This window comes from Anas platyrhynchos, chromosome 4 (assembly GCF_047663525.1).
Source record: "Anas platyrhynchos isolate ZD024472 breed Pekin duck chromosome 4, IASCAAS_PekinDuck_T2T, whole genome shotgun sequence".
Taxonomy (NCBI): domain Eukaryota; kingdom Metazoa; phylum Chordata; class Aves; order Anseriformes; family Anatidae; genus Anas; species Anas platyrhynchos.
Window position 1 is genome coordinate 34,537,538 of NC_092590.1, and position 24,191 is coordinate 34,561,728.

At 36.1% G+C, this 24,191-nt stretch overlaps 1 protein-coding gene across 2 annotated transcripts in view; it reads right to left on the reverse strand.

Annotated features, from left to right (window-relative positions):
• The window catches only part of LOC101793952 (uncharacterized), a 56,978-nt gene that overhangs the window by 25,685 nt on the left and 7,102 nt on the right, over positions 1-24,191 (reverse strand). Inside the window, exons 8-13 of one of the 2 annotated variants that reach the window (XM_038178131.2) lie at positions 23,230-23,307; positions 14,795-14,991; positions 11,701-11,765; positions 9,929-10,035; positions 7,735-7,846; positions 3,393-3,492 (exon numbers count right to left, since the gene is read on the reverse strand). In XM_038178131.2, the coding sequence (XP_038034059.1) occupies positions 3,393-3,492; positions 7,735-7,846; positions 9,929-10,035; positions 11,701-11,765; positions 14,795-14,991; positions 23,230-23,307 (659 nt within the window). Of the gene's footprint in view, positions 1-3,392; positions 3,496-7,734; positions 7,847-9,928; positions 10,036-11,700; positions 11,766-14,794; positions 14,992-23,229; positions 23,308-24,191 lie in introns of both variants that reach the window. The other variant, XM_038178133.2, reaches the window with a different exon arrangement.

Genomic DNA, 24,191 nt, shown 5'->3' on the forward strand with positions numbered 1-24,191 from the left:
AGGAGAATTAAGTCACTCATTCTACATACATACACAGACCCATGTGGGATGTGCAAAACCACATCTGATAAGCACCCTGCACACACACAAGAGGCAGCATCCACAGCTATTTTCATTTAATGTCCAGTAAGAGAAAGTGAAACAACACCATATAACATAGTGCCTCAGGTGCTAGTGCACAGAGCCCTTACTCAAGGTACAGGAGTTTTGAATTCTGGGTCCTCCTCTGTCCGTGGACACTCCTGACCTTGAGTGAAACAGAGGACAGAAGCTTGGAGAAAGGGGGAAGGAAGCTATGAACATCAGGTCCTGCTGTTAGAGAATTCACCTACGGGAACATCAATCTGAGTTCTGGCTTCTGTTCCCAGCATCGCTTGTACATCTGTCCAACAAAAGATCAAATTTGAGTCTTGTTAATGGAGCTGCCTGGTTTAGGACACTCAAGCAGCAAGCATTCCTTGTTCTGCTCTTCACAGCATGTTCTGGCAGCCTACACCACTGTCAGAAACGAAGCATCAGAAGGTGATTCATTGATTAGCACCCTACTAGCGATTGTCTGGCAGTGTTGCATTTATTATTCTCTTTAGAGAGATTTAGCAAAAACAAACAAACAAAAGGAGATGCTTCAAAACCACTGCTTTAGGAGTATTCCACATCAACAAGCAGCCCACTAAACATTTTAAATCCCAAATCTGGCTCTTCTCTACACATGTATTTTATCTGTGCAAACAGTATGGAAATCTGCTACATCACAGCAACTGAAAGCATTGACTGTATGAAGCAATCTTAATCTTTACAAATCAGAAAACTGACTATTCATGGGTTTGTGATCAAGGATTTGGAAGCATTGTAGTAAACAGCTCTGATGCCCTCTGATACTAGTAGCTTACTTCAAGGAGACCAAAAATTTTGTTGGATTCTTGTACCTGGCAAGCAAAAGTGCTATTTATCACCAGATGCACCAGATAATTCCAGTAATACGCTCCTTCCCACTACTGCTCATTAGCAGCAGTCCTATGAAGTAAAGGAGACTTTTTAGTTAATAAATGCTGCAAGATATTTTATAAAGTTTAAGCTGTCCATTTACAAAACAAAGCCAGCATCACCACAATCTCACATTCAGGCTGTCTAACCTGACGGTACCAGAAAAAACATCTGTTCCACCAAGAGTTCTGAAAACATGAACTGAAAGCTTGCCAGCCACCTTAAAAATAGATGTTCACATACTATGGTAACTCAATTATAATACTATGCTATACTATCCAAGTTGGGTAGCACAGATTTTTGACTTTTTCATTCTTTAGACAATTTAGACAACAGTAGAGAGAAGAAAAACGGAAACCTTAACAAATCTAGCACCTTCTGACATCGAACAAGGTTTATTTGCACAGTAGTTGCTTGTAAACGAAGAGGCACACATTAAGAATTTGGAGAGACAAGTATATATGCATTAACATCAGATCCTAAAAGTAGGCACTTGTTTTAAAATCTAGCCAGCTTTCTCTTGTTCACAAAGATACCTGCTAGGGATTGTCTGTGCATATATAAAACAAAGAATAGATCTTTACTTCCAGGAATGTTACATAGCCTACATAAATAATGACAAAGGAGAAACTACTTCAATTATGAATCCTTAACAAATTTTAGAAATGGTAGCTTGGTCTAACTGTGAAAATACTACTTTTCATTCATTAGAAAACAGCGTGGAAACTGTGTGTATCCGTGGTAAATGCTGACCTGCTAACCAACCTTCTAAAATGCAAAATATTTTAAAATCAACTCCACGAATATTCCTGATTACTTCTACATAATTGTATTCAATCCTTTAGAAGGGAGAAGGAAAAAAAAAAAAAAAGAATGTGACCATACATCAACCTTGCCTCCATAAATATAGCTTTTAAAAGAATACTACATTATCTACAGCCCTGATACCACTCTAAAAACTGCAACACAACGTGCTTTGTTCCATACAATTTTGAATCCAATAAAAATAAAGCACTGACTAATTTTTTAATTGCAAGGCAACAAGTAGTCCCCATTAATCAGGATGCTAGACGTGCTATAGAAGTTGACATTCAGGTTAAGCTCAAGTAATTCAATTTTGAAGATTCATGTAAACCCTCAGTGCATTTCTCCATAAGTTACAGAGAAGCAACTGCAACATACCTGAGCTCTCATCTTCAAAACTAAGCTGCCCAAATTTAAAATGGATGTTTAAAAAACGGGCGAAGTATCTATAGTATAAGCAGCAGTCAAATCACAAGATGTGAATGTGCTACTTAAAACTGAGATGGATATAGTAGCGACACTTAGATGTGACTTGGAAAGAGAACAGAGAGGAGAGGAAAAAAAAAGAAGAGTTTGCTTAAAGTGATCAAATAGTAAACCTTTCTTGAAAGCTACAAGAACACAATGAAATTTACAAAAAACAAACATGAAAGTTTTTGGAACAGACACCTAATAAACGAAAGAAGCATACATCATTCACAACTTCATGCAAATACTTAAACTACATATACTTAAAACTAAGACTGGCTTATAATTAAATCCTGGTATTTTATCTTTCTCTCTCAAGCCCATGGAAAACATCTTGCAATGGTTGCCTGACATCATGTTCATTCAAAGTCAAATGTTAAAGCCATTAATTTGAGGTTAGACATAATTGTGCAGAACCAGAATTTAAGCTGGGGAGCTAATATGCACAGTGTGAATAAAGAATTAGATGCAGCCCATTAGCATTCTCACTGCAGTATCATATTAAAACACTTTTAATTAGATCTGAAAGTTTGACGTCTATACATAAGCAGCTACACATTAAACAGCTTAGAAGTACAGTAGTATCTTTAAAAAAACCACTACAGTAACATCAGATAACTGAGTGGTGAAGAGTACCTATAAAACCCTTAAACTATACAGTTCCTAATGTACTGCAATGTTATAAAAAGTCATTGTGATAGATTTTTGCCAGCTGATTACCATTCTTAACATTTAGTTTTGGTGAGTTCTAAATAGGATTACTGAGTTTTAATAACATGATAAAACAGAATAAAAGCATTGTCACGTATCAGTGCAACCATGAGTAGGAAAATAAAACTAAATGATAGAAAAAATGTTTTCCTTTTACTATTTTACTATCTTTTACTATCCATTTTACTATTTTTATTTTTGTTACGTGTCTGTACATCTCATTTCTATAACAAATACACTGAAAAGGAACTATGGTTATACTACTATCAGTACAATGAAACTGAATGGAATTAAGTTTTTCGGTGCTCGTCAGGCTCAGGAACAAGAAAAGGTAACTTTAAGTTCCTAAAGAAAGATTTGGACTCGATGATCTTGAGGTCTCTTCCAACCTAGAAATTCTGTGATTCTGTGATTTGAGTATTTACCCATGCCAGTTCCAGCTGGTGCAATCTCTTTGGAGAAGATTTCTAAAGCTTCTTTTCGCTTATGATGTACAGCAAGCCAAATAACAGCTTCTCGAGGACCCTGCTTCAAAGAAAGTAGAAGTAAGATTTGCTTTGAAGAACATCTATTATATTTGGCAAATTGAAAAGTAACTGTAGCTCAGCATTCAAATTACATCTAATGGGAACATTCAGTGCTTATCCAACATCACTAGAATTTTTGGTTAATGTTTTATTATCTTTTTCTTTTGCTTCCATGAAATCAACTACTGGAAATTTCAGACTGCTACAATACCAAGTAATTTCTCCATCCCAAAGAATCAAGCACTATAACAAACAGTAATTTATAAGAAAATAAATACCTTGCTTCACTCAGTGGGATGAGCAAACCAACTGTCCTCTTATTTTTAAGCACGTTGAGAATACTTCGGGGGTCAAGTAAGCCTGCCAAGTTTACTTCTCTTAGCATCAAAAAGCAAACAGATCTACTCAGGAAAAAGAAGTCAAATCTAATCCTTGGGAGTTAAACAGGAGAACAGAACTTTTTTAAACCAGCAGTTGCCCAACAAAAACACTGGATGCCCTTCCAGGTAAACCCAACCACTACTGTCCCTACTCTACAATCAATACAATTCCCTCTGTAGATAAGCACTCTCTCATGATTTTTCTTTTGTAAAAATCTTTTTGCCACTGAAAGAATTCACCACTGGAAACCATATACTGGCAAAAGCCTTGGAGTGATCTTCTAACTCTAGTATTCTAAGCAGGTTTCAAATTCTAAGTCTGTCCTTAAGCATCTCCTGTTTTTTCCCTAAAACAAACATAGCTGTTACCATCATATACAATTCCAAAATTACTTAAAGCAATTGCCAGTATACACAGCTTGGCATTCTGAAAAATGCTAAACCATTATTCCTAAAGAAAATATATGGATTTATTCATTAGATTCCTCTTAAATTTAATGGTAGCATAACAAACCCTTTTTCTTTTCATATTTTAAGACTTCAGTAAACATTTTAAGCTCAAAAACACACACACGTGTATGTAAGTACGTATGTGCGTGTATGTTTTCCTCTTCAAAATAACTACAGAAACTCCAAGCTGGATCTGAACTCCAGAACTGCCTTTTAACACATTTTCTAACTCTAGTGCTACTTACTTGAATTGCCCACATTTCTGCAAAGCTACATTCTTTAAAAATGTTATATAAAATTAAACAGCAAATTTAATTTTAGCTTTTGAAATGCTGATATCTTGTATATTAGGATCATTTTGTGTGTGTATACTGTTACGTTTTCACAAAAAAATGATACTAAAGAACTTGTCAGCATTAGAAAATCAAATCAATTTCAGGAATTTAAGTAACTTCAACAATGTAAGAACACGGATGCATTTCCTATTGGCAGCTGCTGAAACGGTGTTTATAATAAATGCTGGAGTACTCCACACCAAGCATTCTGGATAGCGTAAGATTATCCCAAAGAGGGGGGTTATATTAACAGACTACTAAATTCTGTATTCCAATTCAAACATATGGTAAAATCCCTTAATGAACAAACTCACTGATGCCAGCTCATACCAATGTAGGGAAATTTACCAGTTTATCATAACTGGTGACCAGCTAAAACCCAGTTAATGAAGGGCCTTCACAGAAAAATATGGCTATGATACAAATTCAACTTTAAAAAAAAAATCATTCCCATACTATCAAGAGATTCATTAAATTACTACTATTAACAAGTAATAGGAAATACTCTTGCAGAAAGCATGCTTATACATTCACATCTGCTTCCTGCTTCTAAACTGTACCATGTCTTCAGTAGTCTAAGTTCTGTTTACCTCCATGCCCACAGATGCAAGGTAGTGAATGATACTACGGTCTAAGAAAACAGTAAGTTGAGTCTCGTTCTCAGGAGGTGAATCCAGTATCAGAACTGAAGATGCAGACTATTTCATAGTCATTTATCTTACAGTATCGTAAGTTTAAAAAAATACATACGAATAGCAAACCAAGTTTCAAGTTTATTTCAAGTTTAAAGATGTGTTGTAAAAGGGTTATTAAAAACTAACATTTTAATTAATGAAACATTCCTGTTGTTCTGTTGAGTAAAATAATTTACTTATATCCATATTTAACAGTTTTTATATAATGAACTAAAATCTGATGTACTGTTAATATATCTCTTTCACATAAAACACATCCAGTATTCTCTAAATCATGAAATTGTTGATACTGTGACATTGTCATAGACCCCTTCTTCCTCAAGAACAGAAAACCAGAGCAGGAGGTATTAAAAATTATATACCACCAGGGCTAGTCCGTGCTGATTCAGGTCCCTTGCTCCTGCTGACAAAGCAAGCTATTAGATTGTCAAGGAACAACTATGTAAACAGGGGGAAGAAATTGAAAAAGGAAAGGAAGCAAGCATTTCTGAATTTCTCAAGGCTACTTTCTGTTGTCAGCAATTGTTGATGCTGTACACATTAGCTCAGACTATGCCATAGTGGTCTACGTAGGTCTGGGATATACAGAATTTCACGGTTACAGAGGAATACCTTTGCACCCAGCTTGAAACACCTGTGTGGGAATTCATTCAGCCATACCAGGCATTTACACTGAGCTCCAAATACTGTTTGGTACCCAATTCCTGTCTTGGTATTCACAGACATATTTCCCTCTCAAGTTTAGATGGCAGAATCTTCAAAGCAGGGACTATTTCCTCGGCTGTTAATACATTGCCTAACCTAATGTGGCTCTGGTTTTGAGCACTGTTATTTGCAACCCAAATAACTGCATTTAATTTTGTATGGAAATACAAGATAAGAAAGTGAACACATAATTCTTAAACCCTAAAGGGCAGATGTTTTCCTTAGGAGCCTACAACTTCTTTTGAGATGGCAGAGCAAAGCCCACTCCTCCCCCATTCTTTTCACACTCCTACCACTGCTTTCCAAATGAAAACTATTCCGGTTAGTTTCTTCTAACTCTTGGTTTCTTCTAATTGCTGAAGGACCATGGTGAAGGGGGTGAAGCAGCAGAGCATTTTCTTGTATTTCAGCCTTAACTCTCACATCCTATTGCTGGCATGTATGTGCTTTCCATACCATGTAGATAATGCTCTGCTCTACTTTTATAATATACATGTATATAAGACTAAGGAGCAGACGTATTCAGTGAACTGTAAGTAAGGCAAACTGAACAGTAAGAACAGAGAAACTGTTCTTTTCCAAGTCATTATTCACTCTATGCAACAAGTAATACAGAAGACTTTACATAATGTAACATTACTAAATGTAATAGAATTCATAATCATAAGGAGCTAGTACAAAGAGAACACATACAAGTTCAATATCTGGAAAATCTGTTCCTATGTTCCACAATTTTGATTCTGTATAGCAGGGTTTATAGTCCTAAAAGGAAAGAGACCACATCATACAGATGCTTCATCAGGGAGCAACTCCTGCTGCTGTGCAGAATGAAACTGAAGTCCAAGCACTAAAGTAAGCAGCTGCATACATAACTTGCTCCATTTACACAAACAATTTCTATAATAAGAATGTCTTTTCCAGTATTTTCTATACATACAAATTTTCAGCTATTTTACATGTTGGCATTCCTATGATCCAACTCAGAGCTGAGTTATGCCAGTACCTTAATGGTTTTGCAAGACTGCAGTTAATAAAAAAGAATTAAATCCTACTGTTTTAGAACAAGCGAAGCTGTCTAAATATTTTAAGTGTATGTAAGTGGGGACAAGATTTACAGTCTTCTTCCTTTAAAAATGACTTTCACATTCTAGATTAGGAAAACGAACTGGGTATCACAGCTGCAGTAGTTACAGCCATCATTCATATTCTTACAGATGAATATAACAAGTCACAAAACATGACACAGAATTATGTAGTTGAGGATTGTTTCACAGATAGGACCCACCGGCAGTTTTAAAGTTGCACAGGCAAAAATAGTTCTGCCATTTCCAGACTCAGCAACCTTTATCATGTGGTCTTTTAAACTGCATTAGACACAACTTTAAGTCTACTTTGTAAGAACTTTTATAAGACATTTCTTTAGATGAATAGCATTAGAACAGACTACAATAACATTTTTGTTAGATTTCTTATCAGTGCTTCTGGAAGATCCCAAACTGTAAAGTCTTTGTCAGTATAATTTTGTACACTAAGTATGACACTGAATTCTTTGCAAGATGGTAGGGTGAAATTCCCAAGATGACAGTGACTTGCTTTAAAGTTATGGAAAAGATAACAATATGGAAAGATTAAAAGAGGTCAGTAAAAGTTTAAGAACACTCCACTGAATACTTACACCATCTATACTCCTTCTAGCATGAGGTCCATATGTATCTTCAGACCCTAAAACCTGTATGTTAACTGCACTGTAATCTTCATACCCAAGCTGACTGAAAATAAGACGAGTCCTGCAACAAATGATTGTTTTTTAATTAGTAAACTGCCTCAAAGTAATCATCTGGAAGTAGCCTCATACGGTACACAGAGGTTAGCTCTGATGTAAACTGGACTATGAACACTTTTCACTAAGCAAATGCATCTGAATACTGTACCAAGTCATGCAGCATCAATCAAGTGATAATTACAAAGTTACACCTCTCAATTTATCCCTAGGTTTCAATCTGAGCCATTTTTCTATTCAAATTATTTTTAAAATGACAGGCAGAGACAAATCAATTTTTTTTTTTTTTTTTTTTTTTTTTTAAATCTTTAAAACAAGAGCAGCTGAAAATGGCATTACAGCACATGCAGTCTTCCTGGTTTTCACACTGGTAATTCAGCCCTTATCTTAATTCCTACTATAAAGTATTACAACCTACCAATAAACATATGAAACTACCTCATTACATCACGGGCACCAACAAAGGGAAATCTAACCGAAGAAGGAATTTGTATTCAAACCTTAAAGGTAATTAGTTGGGATTAATGAACATACAACTCACATGCTAAGAATTAGATAACATTTTTAAAATAATTTTTTCCTCATTATTCATGCCTGCCATCTTGTGAAATCCCCAGAATCCCAGAATGAGAGAAATCCCCTCATTCTGTGAGATCACTTCCACCAAAAGCATATTGTGTCAAGAATGCCACGTTTGTCCAGTCATGATTAGTAATGTGGATGACCATTATCTTTTTTAATACACTACAAAAACACATACTGTTTTAAGAGAGACAGCAGTTAACACTTTTTGACAAATATTATATTAGCTCTAATATGAGCATTAGCAACAACTTTTAAAAGACAGCCCAATTTGTAAGCACTGAATAAACTGTGAATGACCCTTATGGTCTTTTAAAATAGTCATATGAAGTCCAAAAAACAAAATAGTCACAGTAGAAAACAATAGAAAAAAAGCGTTAAAATACTCCAACTGTTAAAAGTATGCAAGTGTTAGTATGTTGGATCACTGGAAAAATAAGTTAAATTTTGAAGCACAAACTACTTTTCCAGTAATCTTTATCTGGAAACCTTCTAGCTGTTTCAAAGATCTAATCAGTTGAAATGCTGGAATTCTGTTAGGATGAGAAAAATATTTTCCATCAATGGAACATTTTGAAGATCCTGATAATATCATCACAAATATAAATATTAAACATGGCACCTGAAAATTCAAGCAGTATATGGGACTTAAATACACAACAATTAAAGAAATGCATTTTAAAGAGGTGAAAGTGATCAGTGTACTGCAAATGAGGCCATTTTATTTCAATTAATGTGGAAAAAATACTTGATTTAAGGTATCTAAATTTGCAAAAATGATGTTTGTAATAAAGTAGAATAATTTATCTAAAAACATTAGAGATCCCAGAGTCCAAAATATATTGTGGGTAGTTTTTAGCCTTTTAATGTGTCTTGCTACTGTAATAAAGAAGCCTCAAAAACAAAATGAAGACTAACAGACTTCTTAACAAGCACAAACACACTGCCAAATTTCTCCTGCTTTCAAAATTAAAAAGGGGAATAGGTGCACACAAAAGACATGAAAGCTTGTAATACAAGTTGCCAAAGCAGATTAAAACCTTAGTCTACCAATTAATTTGACCTCTACATCCAAAACACCTTAAACTTATGAAAAAGTTATGTAACTTACCTCCATGAAGGTTTCTCTCTGGCATCTAGTAAATTTTAGTCTAAATCATAGCTTTTCCTATATTAATTCGGGTCTCCCTCTGCTATCCAGCTATCTATTTTTGAATAGTTTTTGACAACTTTTCCCTCCCTCTGTCAAACATAGTTAAGTTATAGTTACGGGTTGTTTAGGAAACCTGTTGTCAGACTGTTCACACCTTTAAATGTCCTCCCAATGGGACAATTATAATTTTCTGTTTTTTTTTTTTGTTTGTTTGTTTGTTTGTTTGGTTTGTTTTTGTTTTGTTTTGTTTTGTTTTGTTTTTATGGTGTTAATGATTAGCATCATATCACTGTTCTATTTCCATTATCTCTGAAGTTAAAAAGCCCAAACCCCTTCCAAGCCTCAAATACTGACCTTTTGAGAATACTTTCCGCAGTAAGTTTTCCTTTTTGTACTGCCTTTGGACCTCCCACAGGACAGACAGCAGTAGCTCTGAAACCATCAAGGTAAGTGGCACTTACCTAACGATAGAGGGATTACAGAATTAATATGGGATTCAGTATTGATATACTGATATATTGATACATTGATAAAAATGGTCTCTGACAATTATTGTCCTTGTACTCTCAGAAGTGGAATAATAAGAATCATTATCAGGAAACTTATTCTATTATTTAAAATTCAAAATGGCATTATTAGAGGAAGATTCAGATTTGCAGAACTGTAAAACTAAAAACTAGAAAAAAATAGAAGGCTTCTAAAGTAGGTGTGCAAAGCATTATGTCCATTTGTCACTAAATGCCAATTAGCAGTTTCAAAAAATGGAAACATTTCACAGCAAGCCTATCTTTCTTATTTATTACAACGTTCAATGTATTAAACATAAGATATATTCAAAATGATTCCTGAACACATACATTTAAAATTACCTACGTAAGAGATGATAATAAAATAATAAAGGCTTATATTATTGCTATACGAAAAAAAAAAATTCTGCTTATTTTATTCCATTTCATGGTTCATTAGCTGAAAGTATCATGTCTCAATTATGTCCTTTACTTGTGCAAAAGTACACAAACATATAGTCAAAACCAAAAAGTACAGGTGAATGAGGCTGCTGGACAAGACAGCTGCTGAAGTTTGCTTAGCAGAAGCAAAACAGTCTTGCTTCAAACTGCATGCTTAAACCAAGGAAGAAAAGTATTACCTGCTTAATTATCTATAATGCTAAAAATCCTTTGTCAATATGTTCCAGCTACAGCACCTTTAGGGAATTCTTTCATGCTGACTTTACAATTTGCCAAAACTAAACCTTTTTTGGTGATATTATGTTTGAAATATTCTATTTTTTAAGACAAGGTATCATTTTTTAAATAAAATGGATTTTAAAAGTGTCAAAAATATTTTGAAATGCATTAAACTTTTTTTCTTTTTAAATTATACTCAGGCACACATCATATTATTCAATTAAGTATTGGTAGATCTGCACAATTCACTACTTAAGTTAACTCACTTTTGATATGGCTATAATAAACAGTTAATTGCTGAACTCTGCCTTGCTCCTGTAAAAGTCAGATTTACTATTAGTTTAGACAGGAAAAGGATCCAGCCCCCTACCAGTACATCACCAGAAGTGTACTATCTTACAATCCAATTCAGGGAATGGAGACCACTAGGAAAAAAAGAATCTAGTAGCAAATCTAATAAAAGTGCAAAGTTTTATGAGTGCAGCTTTCTTTCAACAGATATTTCAGGAAACTATACAACCAATTATCTCTTTCATAATTATTTGCTCTCTTCACATAAATCCCATTATTTAACTTTTATGTACTAGGTAGTTTTCAAATTTCATAATGAAATGGAGTAAGATTGGTAAACCCCTAAGTATTATGAAAGTGACTGGGCTAACAGATTCATTGTTACTGTATGAGAACCATTTCAGCCTTCTCTGGCTGTTTTTGCATGTACCTTTTACATATATAAATAAACATGATTTTAAGAATCGAATAACATTTGTTTGGTCTTTAGCTCTGTTACTCCCCACCCCCACCTCCAGCTGAGCACGAAGATTGTAAAAGTGGCAACAATTTTGGGCACAAAAATATCAAGTATTTTCTCCTAAGTAAAAAAAAACAAAAACAAACAAACAAACAAAACACTCTACACTCCATAGAAAGAGTTAATACCTTATAAAACGTCGAAGGAGGTGATCCTTTTGCTCCATGAACTTTCACTGCCCCACCTTCAAAACCTATAGCAGTTAAAAATCAATACTTAAGCTTCTTCAATATAACTTCAAAGACGTTCTTTTATGATACCTCTTAATAAAAAGCACTTAAAAATAATAATTGATAGCTGTACTGCCACAGAAGAGAATCTTTTACATAACAGTCCTCGACTTAGAAACACAAAACAAACTGGTGACTAAATTTATGACTTCAATGAGCCTTTTAACAAAACGCTTGAAATGTTTATTTGTGTACTTAAAAATACTTGACACAGAATATAGCCTTAAAACTACAGTAGAAAATAGTTATTTTCCACTTACCAACCACCTATTGCACACACACAGCACACATTTACTGTATCTTGCTTGGCAAAGAAACAAAATAAGAAAGATGAGAAATTTGTGACAGCTTCTTTACTGATAGCTTAGAAAGCAGTGGGATAATTTAACATTAGCCTTCTTGTTGATAACAGAAACAGAACAGACTGAGTGTGTGCTCCAGGGCGACTACTGTGTTCAGTACTAGGTATATTAATGCCAAGAATAAAGTGGAAAAAACACTGCCATGTCATCAGGTTCAAGCTTGAACTGGAGAAAAATCAATAGGTGCAATCTCTTGAAAATTAGCAGCACATGATCAACACTGCGCCAACCAGAATTATACTACAGTTCACCTGCAGCTAATCTGTGACTGCAAATATTTACAAGTTTAAAGCTTTACACAAGTACTCTGAAGAGATTAAAACAGCAATTCCTCCAGAACATATTTGAGAAGTGAATCAGACTGACATAAATTTTACGTATCACTCATAAATAACATCATCACTCTCTCCACAAGGTTGACATAAGGTTAGCTCGACTCTGTCAATACAGAACAATATCCCTACAGACAGAGGGAAAATCTGGAAGAGTTTCATATGCCTGATTCAGGAGTAATACAAACATAAAACCCACAAAACAAAATGCATGACATCCACCGACCAAAAGAAAACAGAAGCACCTCTCAGTGCAAACACTGCAACTAACCCAGCAGGACAATAAAAACGGCAATGTAAACAGCAAAAACAGATAGCATGCCCTGTTTTTACTGGTGTACGTGTCAAAGCACTTCAAACTACAAATATTTAAGAAATTTGTCTATTTTCCATCTGTTATATTTCTAGGAGGACTAACTGAAAGTTCATGTGAAAGTTCATTTTAAGTTCAAACATGTCATATCGGGTCATTTGCAAGCTAAAAGTTCACAGGAAGGTTAGGGTTCTCTTCCCACCCACCCCCCTTTAAAAAAAAAAAAAAGATGAGCGGCTAAGAGGAGCAAGCTGGCCTTATCAGAAAGCCATTCTGTTATGCTGCATGAGCAGAAGGTCCACTGTTCTATTTTACAGGACTTTAGTAAACATTTTTCTTTTTTTTTTTATTTTATTTATTTTTTTTTTTTTTAAGTTTTACAGAGGGGATCAGCATACTGCCACAGCTTAAGTTCCACGAGAATGAGGAATATATATTATAATACAGGTGAAGTAAAAAGCAAACGTCAAGTAACTGTAGCTAAACATTTTAACAGCTTGATAAAAGCTCTTTTACCCAACTTAGCAATTTTCAAGTTGCTTTTGCTGTTCTGTTTTCATGCTATGCTTTCAAGATCAAACACAGAACAGACATCATATGTATCTTTAGTTTGTTGGCTGTTCATATGACTGTTTGCAGTTTTGAGGATGCAAAAGAGACTTTCCCAACAGAGGTTCTCTAGTGGATATCACGTACCTAAGCAAGCTTCTACCACTTAAGATGATGCAATTAAATATGTCTATGAAAACTATCACTATCAAATGATGTTCTGAAAGATACAGCTATCCAGTGTTAAATTCCAAATGACAGATGAGATAAAATGTATTAAAAATACACCTTTTTGAGCAAATAAACTGCTGTTGAAGTTCACAAAATAGTGAAGTCATAGTGGAGCTGTCTCAATGTTACTCATAAAACAGTTTAAAAACTTAGTAGGTTTTAGTCATGCCTTAAAAGTGAAGCAACAAGAACAGTGATAAAAGATTTAAATGAGTTAACCAGCAAGATCATGGGTTGGAAGGGACCTTAAAGACCACCCAGTTCCAACCCCTTGCCACGGGCAGGGACACTTCCCACTAGATCAGGTTGTCCAGGGCCCCATCCAGCCTGGCCTCAAACACCTCCAGGGATGGGGCATCCACAGCTTCTCTGAGAAACCTGTTTCAGTGCCTCACCACCAGGGAAGAATTGAAGAATTGCCTCACCACCAGTGAAGAGTGAAGAAGTTCCTCCTAACCTCTACTCTAAATCTCCCTTCTTTTACTGTAAAGCAATTCCTATCATTGTTTGCCTCAGCGTTGTCCACCAGAACCCCCAAGTCCTTCTCTGCAGACTGCTCTCAGTCTCTTCTCCCAGTCTGTCCTCATGTCTGGGACTGCCCTGACCCAGGTGCAGCATCTTGTACTAGGACCTGAACCTCATCAGGTTCACGTGGGCTGACTGCTCAAGCTTTTCCAGGTCCCTTCAGATGGCATCACTTCCTTCTGTTGTATTGACTGCACCACTCAGCTTGGGGTCATCTGCAAACCTGCTGAGAGTGCACTCGATCACAGCATCTACGTCATTGATAAAGATTTTTAAACAGTACCAGCACCAAGACAGACCCCTGAGGGACACCACTTGTCACCAACCTCCACCTTGACATACAGTCATCAACCACAACTCTCTGGGTGCAGCCTTCAAGCCAATTCCTTAACCACTAAATGGCCCACCCTTCATATCCATCTCTCTACAACTTGGCAATCAGGATGCCATGTAGGACCATGTCAAAGGCATTACAGAAGTCCAGGCAAATTATAGTTAAAATTCTTAAAACAATTTCTAATAAAATTTCTTGGAAAAAATATCAGTTTATTACAGCATTGTGCTTTGAGAACTCAACAAGGAATATGCAGAAAAAAAAAAAACATGGAAATTGAAGTAACAACTTTAGTTTGATAGCCTATTTCATTGACACAGATTTCTTAACACTTAAGCAGACTAACCTGGAATTTCAGTGATGGAAACTTCAGAAAAGTCACATGTGACATCTGGTAAAAGATAGCGCTGAGGATTGCCCACTTCATACACCAGCTGTTCAGCCACAGTGCCAAATGAGATTAGCCCCCCTGTGTCCGGTGGTTTGGAAATAATAAAGTCTCCTTCAGAGGAGCACTCTACAATGGGAAAGCCTATGTTATGCCTGTAAAATTAAAAACATTGAAAATAAACCATAAATATGAAGAGAAGGTAGAAATAAAAGAGTAAGAGGTAACAATTTTATGTTAATGAATAATTAAATAAAATTGATCAGGAGTTAGAACATAGCTGGTTCTTTCCTTAGAAACACGCACAAGAAAATACACTGAATAAGGTAACCAAAATAATGAGAGGATGCATTTTATTGCCTGGAGAAGGAGTACACAACATCAGATACCAACAGCAAACGGACAGGAGCAGAGAAGGACACTAATGGAATTAATAAAAGTAGAGCAGAGTCTGAAAGAATTAGAGAACTATGATTAAGAAGGTAAATCCTGAAGAAAAACATAATTGCTAATTCTAGCCTAGTTTGCTACAGCAGTACATACAGCTTTGAAAGCGAATACATGCAAATGCATCCTGCAGTCTGGATTTGTATAAAGGACATCAAAGTGGGAAGAACAAACTGTGCCAGAGGTCTAAGATAAGAAGTAGGAAACAAATCATGTATGTTAAGACAATTTTCTATTTATGGTAAGTTATACGTACAAGAGTTATAATCAGAAAACAGAAGAACACATGAAAGTAAAAGCAGGAATTAAAAGGCAATTATGAAGCATAACAAAGACAAGAACAAAAAATTACAGAACTGTTTGTAAATTAAAACACTCCTCCTAATCATATTCTCTCTATGATCAAATAACTCAGAGTAAGATGTTCATGCTGGTTGTTACAGTAGTACGGTAGGATTTTCAGGGTTTTGTGGAAGCTATCTAGGTATCTGCTTTCCAAGTTAAAAGGTTTTTATCCACAGATAATTTCTTTAAGCAGAAGTAACAAGTGAAAATCAAGAAGCACCAGAAAATTAAAGCAGAGTATGCTCTCATAAAAAGGCTACCTGGCTCACTCCTCTCTCAGATGCTGGAAATTTGTGGAAATGAAGCAAATGAGTGAGAAAAAGAACATCGATGGGAGATAGATACAGCCCCTTGTAAAAGCAGAACTGTTCTGAAAAGGGGCTAATGAAAAGGTACTCAACATCACCATTCCCAAAGTCAATGATCTTCAGGTCATTCATACACACTTAAAATCAGTTCATCCCTGAAATTAATTACTCCTGGGTGCTAAAGGGAACCATGTGCTGAACATACAACCAAATTGGTTATTAACAAAGGTTAGATGAACATAGTTTGCATAACATAAATGCACAAAGTTTTAAAAGGAAGTAAGCAAAGAAACCAGTGAACTCTTAAACGACATTAGCAAAAGTTCATGGGAGTTTGAACAGATTCCTTATCATTGGGAAGCTTAAAACTTAATCCTTTATTTAAATAATGGAGTTAAGAGAGAAGCTCTGTTACCACAGATCAGCAACTTTAATGCCACTAGTATACAAAACTTTGAAACTATGGTAGCTGGAGGACACCTAGAAAAGCCCACCATGAATCAGTAAGGATTATATTTCATTAGTCTGGTCCTTGAAACTATTTAAACAAAACAGAGGGGATAAAAAAAAAGACACCACCACCAACCAAATCCTGTGAATAGAAAGAACTGAATGCATAAATTGTTTATTCTGAACAATTAGTGGTGGGATTTTTTGCTTGTTTCTTTGGAGGGAAAGAAAAGGGATGAAAGTTGACAGCAAGAAGTATGTAACACTTGCCATTTAAAAGGGACACAAGAAAAAACTATAACCAAAAAGCCATCTCAATTACCCTACAATACCTTTCAAGACTGATAATAACCTAACATTTTTAACAATCCCAATTTTACAGGTAGTGAGAAATTCGGGAAGCAAAGTGACTTTCCTAGTGCTACACAGCAAGATCAGCAACTGAACAAGACCACAATTAAGGAGTTTTAAAATGCTTAGCGCTACACTTGCATGCTTTTATCCTACTTCCTATTTGTCTTTTTTAAACCAATAGCATTGGCTGCCTTGCCAGTAAGCTGAATGCAGCTTATTTGTATCACTTACCCAGAAGTGTAACCTATATGGATGGAAGTGATTTTCCAGTGCAGTCAGTCCTACTGCACTGAAGACAAATATCCTTGTTACAACCCACTTTAAGTCATCAGCATGGACAACTCTTGGGACACGTTCCTGTACCTTCTCCCCAGTGAACTTTGAAGGAAAACGAGGTAAACTGCAGACACTTGATTTTCTAACATTGGTTCTAAACTACTGACTGAATTTCAGATTTACCCTTTACTCTCTAAAGACCTGACCCATTAGCAAACAAAACACAACTGGGAAAAACACATGCATACTGTATTACTTCATAACAGATGCCAGTAACCATTTACATTGAAGTGTACCTTCTTAAAATAAAAAATATTTTGTATATTGCCATAAGACATTACTTTATAATTAGTTTTTAGCTTGGAAACAAACCAGGCTATGTCAAGTGACAGCTATCTAAACCTGGAGTTTGAGCTCCCTAGCAGCAAATTTCTGCATGGGGTATTCTAGCACATGCTGCACGTACTACCACCACACCATCACCTTGATCACTATTTCCACTAAAAGAAGCAACTCTGACTGATTTACCACTATGCTGAATAATTATGGACCATGTAACACTTGCTCTGTAGCATGCCAACATAAACCTATACAACCCACAACCAAGTTGTCATCACATCCAAAGTGGCAGTGGCCAAACAGCACCTTTCGATGACAAAAGGATTGCATCAGTTTAGTGATAGCACCATAAAACCATTTCAGTTAGAAGGGACCTTATAGATCATTTCGTTCTTACTTCCCACCACTGGCAGGGACACCTTCCACCAGACCAGGTTGCCCAAAGCCCCATCCAACCCCGCCTTGAATACCTCCAGGGATGAGGCATCCACAGCTTTATTGGGCAACATGTTCCAGTGCCTCACCACCCTCAGAGTAAAGAATTTCTTCCAAATACCTAACCAAATCTGCCCTCTTTATTTTAAAATCATTACCCCTTATCCTGCCACTATGCTCCCTGACAATGAGTCCCTCCCCAGCTTTCTTGACTGCATCCTTTATACGTACTGAAGGGATAAAGTCCCAGAGTAGGATGGGGCAATATCAAGCAATAGAATTCTGACAGGAAACTCCAAAAATTAATTCTAATTAAGTTGTATGTAAGTAACAGAATACAGTAACAGAGATAAATATGAAAGTACTACTCTTAAGACATTTTGAGCAGGTCTTTTAAATGGTTAAAATACAGAAGTAGTAAAATAATATCAGTTTGTAAAAGGAGATGACAGCATTTTTTTTTAATCTAAAATATGTGTTTTGAGTTGTGGATTTGATATCTTACAGTTAAGTTATATGCACTAGTAAACCACAGAACTGAATAAATCCAAGCTAACATTAATCCTCAGAAACCCCTTCCAAACTGGTGTTAGGTGACGGGTTAACAGTTAAGGTAGGTCCTCGCTGACTACAGGAGTAACACAGTCCAAAAACTGTTTTTGCTGTAGAAGCCACCTTCTCATCTACCTACATCTCCAGTTGCTGTCCAACTTGAATAGGAATCAGGGCTCTGAAGCTAAGTCTCCTGTCAGTTTTCTGCCCTGCCATCAATGTACATGTATTCTTGGGTCGTTTTTCCCCTCCCATGAAAAATACAGCTTTTCTTAATTTCTGGCTCTCAGAAATGTTACACCTTATGGGCATGTCGCAGGTGATTAACAGGAACCATTTACACAGATCTCTTCTCAGTCTACTCGTGGACAATGCACTGTTCAATCTCTGGACAGCTGTGAAGACAGCCTTCCCTCCTGTTTTGCTCGGTATCTTACACAGCTTGCATTAAAAATGAAAAAGACTAGTACTAGGTCCTGGGTGGCTCAGGGGGAATAGGATTGTCTGAGATAAGATGGGTATTTCTTTCATCGTAGTTTTTTGTAAGGTACCAAACCCCTGAAGTATGTCACTACTGGTAGACTGGACAGATTACTGGAACAAAGGATGGGACAGCATACTGTATAACTTCTACTTGCAGAGGAAGATACCGCAAGAAAGAAAACAAAGAACCCACAATAACGCACGTGACACGTAAGTAGACCAGGGGCCAAACAAGCTGTGATATGAACTTTTAGCTTTACAGCTAATGTAGTTTCCTGGGATGTGATTTGACCAACACCATGCTGAGGAAAGCTCTAAGCCACATGTCTCAACTCCCCCGGCACCTATTTGAGCATAATGTTACTGGGCAAAAAGTAGGAAATGCTACCATTTCCAGCAATGTTTTTATAACCCATTCAAAACTGTTAACATGTGTCAGGCAAGGTCAGCACGTACTTAGGGATGGGTAAGACATGGATCTCTACCTGTTGGTACCAACACTTTCTGCAAGCTCTGCTGCAATTCCAGTTTCAGGTGATGTGATCAATACACTTTGCTATCTCCTCTACCTAGGGTATTCCACAATATACGTACTACATGAACTCCAAATGCCTAGAGAATTTCAGGCCAGACAGACTGCCTGGCATTTTGAGCTGCCTGGAATAGATAGATGGTACTACAGAGAAAAACGCGTTCCACATTGCCTAACTGGGGACTTGGAACAGAATCCAGCATGCAAGTCCCAATCAGCAATCTGGATCCAGCCCTTAAGAGACTACAACTACTGACTTACCCTTTTGGTCATCCCAGGCCAGAGGATTATGCAGTCTCAACCATTGTACACTCTTGGCTTAGGGCAAAATGTCAGTGTTTACCATCTCCTCAAAATGATTACTCTACTGATCAGCATTAGTTTATTCTCTCCTGCATTTCAAAACAAAACAAAACAACGTACTAGTCACCCACTGGCACTAAATAATAGTAAGAGACAGCAATGTCTGGGGTTAATGAAAATGAAATACAGAGCTGTGCATTATCAACATACTTCTGGCATCACAGTTCATTTTGACTCTGCATGAATCCCCTACTTGGGGCCGTGCACTGGATATTAAATAGGAGCAGTGATGTGTTAATCACTTCTTTTCTCCATCTAATATATATTACTACACAAAAAAACAGAAAAGGATTAAGTGCCTTTTTGGATAACATTTACCTAAATCAGTAACTTAACAGTTGATAGAAGGCTAATGAGCACTCTTAATTGTTTTTTTGAATTGTCTCTGCTAATTAGAGAATCCACACAAGGAATCCACTCAAGCAGCCTCTCTCTCACTGGAAAACTGAATAGCATCTATCCCCTCTAGCTCTGTTTTCATTAAAACTGGAATAAAATTTTTAGTTTCACAATTCCTGCCTCTAAGTCAAAAAAAACAAAGAGCCCAGCACAACTAGAGAAATTCTGCCTTGGACAGCAAAAAAAAAAATCAAGCCTAGTTTCTACTAACTAAAGTAACTTGGAGAGTCCTGAGTCAGAATAGGCATTTGGCTTGTTTTACACTAAAAATCTCCTTTACCAAGACAACAAAGTAGGATTAACTTAAGTTTTAATAGCTAATCATTCCATTGCCACAATATAGCCACACGTACATTCCTTAACTTAATTAAAGCATCCTTTTGCAGTGGGATTAAGTTTCCAGAAACAGTCTGCACGAAACACTTAAAAACCTTTAAAAAGCCTACAGTGGGTGAATGAAGAAGGTTCAACCCAGTACCTCAGTCCTCAGAGGTATGATAATAACAGGTATAATAAGAGGTATGAACATAAGCTCTGACACGCATGGCTTTACTGAAGTCTAAATTAAAGTGTTCTTGTTTACATAGTTATTTCTTTTTACTTATACATAAACAATAGACAAGTTTTATAGGCCTAAGATTTGATAACTTCTCCCTTTTTTATTTAAAAATTAGAAAAACTCCTAATCAGTCTTTCTTAGCAGTACACTTAGATCCTTTTCAGCAGCCAAAGAACAGCAATATGGACTACTGGTCTTCGTAACACAAAAACAAAGACAATCAAAAAATGACCTGAGTCTCATCATAACCCAACCTACCTTCTGCAATAAAATACGAGGAAACAAGACCAAGATGCCCTCTAGTGTTCAGTCACCAGAGAGCAGTATAAATACTGTGGAGGGTATTCTCAAACTCTAGTTAGTGTAAAGGTCCAGTAAATGTTTGCTGAGCTGAGTGATAAGCATTCTTGGCTGCATAAATGCATTCATGGTGGTAAGAAATTTGTATGTGAAAGGCACATTAATGACAACAGAGGTTTGACCTGGCTTTCTCCTCCCTCATTTAATGACTTCATTGGGTTAGTATGGACCTAATACCACATATTTTATGATTTACTGAAATTCAAATTATATAGCTTTTACTTTTAGAAGACCTACATCTTTAAGTCTCTTGAAACTAAGCAGAAGTTATTAATAGAATATAGTAAAGTAACTTCTGCAAACTTTCAGATCTCTGTTGACCTACTGGCTATGTAAATAACGTTGGAGATAGCAGGTACTACGGGTTTTGATCATTACTGAAAATATGAATTATCATATGATCACATGGATTTGCACACACTGAGAACTCATTCAGATTGTACAAATAAACAGAAAGATCCATACCATCAAGTTTAACAGAGTCAGACTACTACTAACTACACTATCAAATGGAAAATCCAATTATCTGCAAGCCAGCTTTCATATTTCCTCTTCATGTATTCGGACCCAATTATAGCAAACAACTACTGGAAAAGCTGTATAATAAGTCTTCCTTCTCTCCTCCCAAAATAGACATGCTAGAAGTCCATTTTAGTCAATCTTTTACTCTGCCTCTCCAAATATATAATTTTAGAGTTTACAGGTTATTTTTATTTTAACTAGTTTCTGTTTAATCATAAAAAACATGTTACATCTCTGCCGGTATTTTAAGAATTTCATCAATTAAATTCCAAAGACCTTTTGAAGCTGCAGACCAAAACAGTCACTAGTTTTAAGGTGCTGTAACTAATGCTTCAGTAGACTTAAACCAAAGGCAAACAAATTGTTATACAACCACAGATACAATTATGCATGATTTAGAAGTATGCATAGATGGGGATAAGGTGACAGTGCAGCATTAGGTGCTACCCTCCTATATTTGCTAGCAGCAATTCAAGTTAGCACCAGTCAGCTCTAAATCTCTAAGCTACGTGATTACTATCTAGATGCAGCTTTTTTTTTTTTTGCATATGTGTGTGTACATATATATACACATATATATGGGGGGGGTATACATTAGTTATCCATATACAGCATATGCATATTTGCCTGTAAAATTAACTACTCCCACTCTAGTTGCTTATAGCTTAATACACTCAAACATCCTCTTTTTTTTAACCATAGTGACATTTTTCATGGAAAAAAAAAATCTTAAAAACACAGAGCTACCAAGTATTTTAATATGAGAAAAGTTATTTTTCTTTCATTCTTTTATAAAGCAAGTTGGAGTCACAGTTGCAGGAGACTAAGAAGTTTAATGATACTGCATAATAAAACCATTAAGGGATATATCAGAATAAGAATAAAATTAGCACTTACTTTCCAAACTGAACACAACACCTCATCACTACAGACCCTCTCATTTGATTTCCTGTTGAACTCCATAGTGAATAGTGAGTGCAATTTGTTCAGGGGCAGTGGCCTGAGAAGTGTCTGAACCCGTTTCCTTCCCCAGGCACTTGCCTTCCCTGCATTTCACTGGCACTGAGGAACTAAGAATGCCTCTTCCAGTATCACAATCTGAATCAGAAACTGACAATAGAAGGAGGAGAAAAAGCTTGGCAGCCCTAGCGAACTGACCCAACAGAGTGGTGGCTACTTCATGCACCTGGACTACATGTTGCCTCCTTCTTAGGGAGAACTTGGGAGCAGGAACAGGTTGTGTAAAATCTGTAACTCAGCAGTAGTCAACTCTGATCTAACTGACAAAACATGACCTAAAATATCTGTATTGTCTTACATGCAATCGTATGTTAGAACAGTAACAAGTCTTTCAAAAGAAAAAAAAAAAAGCAGAAGATAAAGAAGGAAACAGAAAAAAAAAATACATAAAAGAAACATCGAAAGGATAAAAATTGTTTCAAATCATCAGCTGCTCAAGTAACACAGGAAGTCCCCAGCTGACCAGAAAGGAAAACAAATAGGGAGAATAAAACTTGAAGAACAACAAACATTAGGACAGAAAAACAAAGGGTACATATTGCCTCCCCAGAAAGAACAAAGTAGAAACCCATTTTACAAATGCAAAAACAGTAGGAAACCTTATACTTGATCTACTACAAACATACATGCTGATGTCACAGATACCCACCAGTCTGGTACTGCGTGCCAGTCAGTGAATATTCCGCCAGTACACTGAGCACCACATTCAATAAGATGACCTGCAAGGCTGGGAAAACAGCAGGCATTCAAACAACCAAATATTCTGTAAAACCAAGTATAACAAATCCAGCCTAAAAACAGTAAAAGTAATAGTACAATGGAAATAAAGCTAAATAAAAGAACTACTATTTTTTTTTTTTTTTTTTTACTCCATAGGCACTTGTTTATAAATTTTGAATTAAACCTAAGTAGGGATTCTGAAATATGAAGAAGAATTTGAAGGTGTAGACTTTTACATGAAAAAACTAGGAGTTTGGTACATAACATCAAAAATCAAGTTTCATTACTCATTTCAAGAAGTTTTGATCTAAATTCAACACAGTACTGTCTGCATTATGTCTAACTAAATATGCAAATCCCGTTTTCAATCAAGAGTTGTGTCTTCCTTCCAATGCGAAGGACATTATTGAACAGAAGGTATTATGATTTTCAAGTCTTTTATTGAAATATTCCATAAATGTGCTATAGAATTATGGGCAAAATCCCGATCCTTCTAAATTGGTTACACATTTCTAGTGCAGCTCAGTGGAGCGCAGGTTTCTTTCCACATTTTTTCCCCTCAAGAATTACAAGGTCCAAAAACACTACTACTAAGTGTACTTGGCTTACTTTAGTAGTCACTCATTTTTATGGACTTCAGTGCAGTAATATGATGCAGAAAGTTAAATTAGGTGCCAAAATTTAACCTAGTGCTTTCAGCAACAACTTTTCAACCTTTTGATTTTCAACTAAGGCTTGCAAATGGGGCTATTCATACTCAGCATCTGCAAAACCAGACAAGAATGCTGACATATGACCCAATCTCCTTCTGTACGTCTTTGAAGACAGGAGTTGCTCAACTATCCACGCTGATGGCCAAACAGAAAAAAGCTGGGTATCACTGGTCTGTAC